The 6,155-nt window shown below is 37.1% G+C and overlaps 1 protein-coding gene across 1 annotated transcript in view; it reads right to left on the bottom strand.

Moving 5' to 3' along the window:
- ADGRG7 (adhesion G protein-coupled receptor G7) overlaps positions 1-6,155 on the bottom strand; it is a 69,576-nt gene that overhangs the window by 50,794 nt on the left and 12,627 nt on the right. The window contains exons 6-7 of the mRNA XM_019648328.1: positions 2,145-2,281; positions 1,923-2,024 (exon numbers count right to left, since the gene is read on the bottom strand). Coding sequence (XP_019503873.1) covers positions 1,923-2,024; positions 2,145-2,281 — 239 coding nt within the window. The remainder of the gene's footprint in view (positions 1-1,922; positions 2,025-2,144; positions 2,282-6,155) is intronic.

Genomic DNA, 6,155 nt, shown 5'->3' on the forward strand with positions numbered 1-6,155 from the left:
TAGAGGGCAGTGTCACTGGCCCTCATATGTGGGATCCGAACCGGGGCCCTCTGGCATCCCAAGCCAGTTCTTAACCATCGCGCCACTCGGCCGGCCTTCATTGTCATTGATTTTTAAGTATTTGTAATCTGCACTTTAATTTATTTTCTAACAATGGTGCTTTAAAATTACTAATTGGCTAAAATTTAGGCTATTCTTTTGTGGTAAATTTCTCATTTTATTGCATGGTGGTCAGTAACTATGTCCTGTGCAGCTTATATTGTCATATATATATTTACTGTATATGAATATATACTGTATATCTACAGTAAAACCTTGAATTGAGAGTAACTTGGTTTGCGAGTGTTCCACAAGATGAGCAAACATTTCTAATACATTTTAACTTGGTAAATGAGCAATGTCTTGCAATACAAGCAGTTTCTTTCCAGATTAAATTAAACTCGCAAGCCAAGGTATTACTGTATATAATTTTTTCTATGTGGCCTAATAAATGGTCAGTTTTTAAGGCAGTCCATTGATATTTGAAAATAATTTATTATCTGTGTACAAAATTACACACACAAATGTATATAAAGGTCAAGTTTATTAGTTATTTTTTGTCTACTTTATCTTCAATTTCTGGAACAGTTGCCCTAAAATCTCTCTCTGTAAAAGTGGTTTAGTCAATGTGCTGCTGTATTTCCAATAAGTTTTTTATTATAAATTTTAATGATGTCTTTTTAAGGGTACAAATAATTAAAATATAGAAAATTTTGGAGGTTTTTAAAAAATCAATGTAAAAATATGTCCCTTTCAGCCCAATCTGAGTTTTTGTCTCTAGACAATGTTTTTTTTTAAATCCATTTGCATATATTATAGTTTATATGGAATAAAAAAATAGATCCCTATCATTCATTCACCAAACACAAACATAAATTCTAGGTGCACTGAAGATCTAAATGTAAACACAAACACTAAAATATTTAGAAAAAAATGTAGAAGACTATCTTTGTGATTTTAGCATAGGGAAGGATTTCTTTTTAAAAACACCAATTATAGAGGGAAAGATTGATACATTGGACCACTTATAAGTCAAAATTTGGATATGACAAAATACATTTTTTATATATATATATATATATATATATATATATATACACACACACACACACACACACACACACACACAGACTGGAGGAAAGATATTTGCAGCTTATGTAACCAATAAAGAGTTAGTTAACCAATTACAGCTATACAACCAATGAGAAATATGAATTTAGTCTTTCTACAATATATACATTCTGGCATTGGATATTTTTATTTTGGAAGCAAATAAAAGTAAATGTATATGTTTTGTTTGTTATTATTGTCAAATGAATCAGTCAGTTTATTTTTAGGCTTTGTAAAGTACAAACATTTCAAGTTAAAAATAAGAATTTCTGAAGGCCATGTGCAAGATAATAGGGAGTCCATGATGGGTACCATATTAGTGGAAATACCTGAAAATTGGTACTAGCAGATGATGACTGTGCCAATTACAGAAAATACCCCTAGCATAGGTCTATAGGATAAATCCAAGACTATGAGTGCCACGCCACTATTAAACAAGGGCAGATTTTGTGACTGAATTGTTTTTAAATGTATTTTTAACTGTAGAAGTGAACCACATTAACTAGATTTTTGTTAGAAAACAGGTTTGTCTCCATGGTCAGAGCATTTCAATTTGGCTACTCTCCAAAAGGTTTTTGGAAGAAAGAGAAAAAGAAATTATTTCTATGACCTAAAATAGTAAAGATTACCATAATCTGTCAGAGCTCAAACATACTCAAATGCAAATTATTCAGTGTGAAACTAAGTAAACATTATTTTTCACTCAGTGGGTTTTAAGTTAATAATACCATGAATTTTAGTGAAATTTTAATATAACAAAGTTTGATACCTACTTTTCGAGGTATGGATTTGAAGTTCAGTCTGTGCATCCAAACTAAGTGTGTCCACATTTGGATCTACACGTGTGGAACCAGGAGCGAGAGAATTGCTAGTTCCTATGAGAAGGAAAGATATATGTTTTAAAAGTCTGCATTTTCATGAATAGAACATTATTTATGGCTGATCACAGAATGCTGTCTCCTATTACAAGCACTGTTACAAAACAAAAAGCTCACCTTTCTGCACAGTGAAGCGAACACTTGTAAACGCAGTGCTTCCTTCAGGGGCACTAACAGACTGTATTGCTACATTAGGACTCACCACTGTCTGGTTGCCCATTGATAAGGAATAATCCCCCAATTGCGTAGTAAGCCTGCACAGAATAAAACATAACAACTTAATATTCTAGAGATTCATTGTAAAATCGGAGGTCTGCGTTCTCTCCCACATTCCAGTAGGAAGGCATGGCCACAGAACTCATGTGATCACAATGACATTGACACAATCACCTAAAAAACATTGATTTTCTTTAACAGAGTTTTCCTTTGTTATATATATATATACTATTTTTTAAAGTTCTGGTGGACTGTCCCCACTGAAGGGTAGCTTGTAATTGATGCCAGCAAGCTGGAACTCAAGAATGACAAATTCCCCAATAGAAATAATCTTTATTATGCTGCTCTTCACGTAGAAGGATGGTGTTGCCACCCACAATTGGCCAGGTATGAGATTCTTTTTCTCCAGTGGTGAGAATCAATTTCCACTTAATCAACTTTTTCCTCTCACCCAAACCCCATGGACTCTAAAGCATCTCTTGTAAGCTGTTCGGTCCTGAGGTGAAAGTTCATATGGAACTGTGGAAGAACAGAACTCTGAGCTTATTGCCTTGGCTATTACCAAAATATTGCAGGTTTTCTCAATATTCTTTTCTACTTTGGATAAGTTCAAAGATAGATTGGATGGAAGGTGGGAGAGAGTGGGGGGAACCTGACAATTTGGTGTCCTCCAAAAAAAAAGTCATAAGACATTTCCTTTTTCTTGTTTCCTATTAGAAATATTTGCACTATTTCTGTACTTGGCAAAACAAAATCTCTATGTCGAAGATAACTGGTTCAATCTAGCTTTCTCAGAAATGAAAGAATTCATTAAAATGTAATTGTTCAAAATTCTAAATCTTTATTGCTGTCACTGAAATGTTTTCCCTCCCTTAAGTGAGATAAAAAGAAAAATAAATTTTTAAATAAAGATTGCTTTGTAGAGAGGATGTGATAATCATTTATATGAAAACATTCAAGCTGGCTTCACTGTTTCAAAAGTTTTCCTTTCATAACACCATTTTCTGTAATTTTCAGCACTTCACACTATGTATTTCCCACTTAATGAAGAACATACTCCAGAGCTACTTTCAACTGGAAGAATACTTAAAAAAACACCAATCTGCTAAGAGCATACTTCATGCATTCATGCAACCAACAATATCTGTTGGGCACCTACTAAGAGGTCAGTATCCTGGGAAACACCAGGAATACTAATAGAAGCTCCCTTAGACATTTGAAGGCTAAAGAGTAAGATGTACTAAATACATGGAGGTGTTTGCCATGCTCACAACCACTTTCAGAGGATTGCTCTAATTACAGCCATTTCTAAAGCCATTTTTTTTTTCCATATGAATTTTACCTCCTCTTGCCATAATTGATTGGATTACAGATGGGTGCCTGCCTCAGAGTACCCAGTCTGGAGGCTGGCCATCAACTGGATACAAATGACTAGAAGAAGCAATCAGAATTTTTCACGCAGGAACTTTCCATTTCATGCAACAGTTATATTAGGAAAGTCGTGGTTTAGAAGGGACCAGAGAAGTCATTATATCATTTGTAAGGATCTATACTTGTATAAATTGAACACAAGAGGTTTAATTCTTCTTGTTGAAAATAAGGGAAGAAATTTCCCTCCCCTCCTTTTTCGTAGAACATTTACTCTATAAAAGTTGTAAGTACTTTCTCCTCTTTACAATGTAAATAAATCCTTTTGAAGACTAGATGGGCATCTTGTCAGCTTTGTGACCTAGGAATGTCTTTCTCAAGGACATGGGAGCTATATCTTTGAAATGTAAACATCAAGGGAGGTAGCACCCCTATCTTCCAGTTTCTGTGGGAGAGTAGGAGCTTTTAACTTCAGTGGGTGGGCACCTTGCTCCAAGTTGCTAAACTACCTCCTGTAATAAAGATAGAGAAATTTGTTTTTCATCTGGATAGAGTCAATTAGCTAACACAAATGGTCATCTCACTTACCAGGTAAACTTAGGATGTACTATGCATGACGAATAGTGCTGTCAAGCTCTCTTAATTAAAGATTAATTATTGTTTATCTGAAAACATGGACATAATAGGTTATATATGCTTGTGTATCTAAAAGAGAGATTCCTTTCTGTTTGCAACTTCTTAGGGTTTGCTTGTGATGCTCATTGTATTCTGGCTTAATGCTTACTCAGTGACAAAAGTGTTTTCTTTCTCTACTAATTTTTTTTTTAAAGATTTTATTGGGGAATTGGGGGAGGAGAACAGCGTTGAGGAATCGAGGAAGGGGAACAGACAAGGACAAGTTGCTGTCCTTTTGTTCTTCAGTCTGGTTGTGGAGGACGTTGCTTCACTGGCCCATATTGGTATTATCATTGCGCTCTTCCCAGGTGAGGCAGCCACCCACCGGCCATTGGACAGCCACTCATGGTGGCTCATGGTGGCTCACAAGCTCAAGAAAGCTCACACCCAATGCCGGCCAGCCCCACTGCAGCCTACACCTCGCTGGTGACTCACAGTAGCCCAGCCCCAGGTCAAGCTGTTGTTCACCAACTCAGCTGTAGAGGGTGCAGCGTCACCGGCCCTCACATGGGATCCAAAGTGGGGCCCTGCTGCTCAGAGCTGGCCTCTCAAGCCAACTCTTAACCAATGCACCACTTGGCCGGCCCTCTCTACTACTTTTTGAAGAGCATTTCTGAGTTAGAAGAAGATTTGGTTTTAATTATATTTCCCCAACATCATAAACAGAGCTAATTATTAGAGAGCATAAACTAGAGGTAAAGATGTTTATTGAGTCGTTAATGATAAAGGCAACTGCTAACCTTATTTTTTTCAAGACTGAATATGTATAATCAGGTGTGATGCTAGTGATTTACATACATCATCTCATTGGAGCCTCACAAGAATTCTACTAAAGTGAGTTCCCAAATTATTCGCATATTACACTGAAGAACTGAGACTCTTCAGAGAGATAGGAAGTGATTTAGCCAAAATCATGTAACTACTAAATAACAATATTAAGATTGAACCCAAGGCTGTCTGACTCCAAAGGCTGTGGCTACAGCCATTATATTATTCCAGAGGGAAGACCCACAAACTCCTCTACTGATACCTTCAAAGTTGCCATGGATGTCTTGCCATCCCCCTGTTCCAGGGTCTACATGGTGCAGCTGTATTATGATCCTGTCTTTAGGTCCCCATGAGATTCCATATGTCCCTTTACAATGGATCTCTATTTGTTTGATATAATTTAATTGTGTGTCTTGTAACCAAAGAAGGCTGGCTGGCTGGAACAGAAAATACAAACAAATGTGAAATGTAAATGTTTGAGGTGGTCTGTATTAGGGAAACAGTTTTGTATTCCCAAAGTTAAGTAAACAAGGATAATTATGAGCTTGAATGTGTCAGCAAAGTTTCAAGGTTATGGGTCTTTATACCAAATGTTTAAAATGGAAAAATTAGGTCTTAGATTCATTGATTATAGTAGGCTGCCCTTACCAGCAAAAACTCTGCCTGAGGCTCCAGAGCTCCGCCCACCTCAACATTCTGCCACCTTCCAATTTAGGAAAAGAGAATGGGTAAAGGGGTGCTAGAGAACTTTACTACAACAACTTGAGATGGCCAAAGCTGGGATGGATTCTTTCCTGTCATTCTCCTTCCTTTATTAGTCTCACCTTCTCCACTTGTCCCACTATATATGGAAGGGCTTGAGGAAACTATGAATGAAAGAAGAAAGAAGTCAAAGTGAGATGGAAGACTAAGGCCTCGTGTCTGTGAGGAGACCCTGCACCTAGGTTCAGGGCATGAAGTTTGGGAAGGAAGAGTTGCCCCAAGCAACAATTACTTTCCTTGTCTGGGGAAAGAGGGGAGTGAGAGATGACCTCTGTTGGCAGCTCATCAAGAATGTTCTCCTGGGGCCGGCCGAGTGGCACATTGGTTAAGAGCTGGCTT

Source organism: Hipposideros armiger, unplaced genomic scaffold, assembly GCF_001890085.2.
Source record: "Hipposideros armiger isolate ML-2016 unplaced genomic scaffold, ASM189008v1 scaffold_125, whole genome shotgun sequence".
In the NCBI taxonomy this organism is placed as follows: domain Eukaryota; kingdom Metazoa; phylum Chordata; class Mammalia; order Chiroptera; family Hipposideridae; genus Hipposideros; species Hipposideros armiger.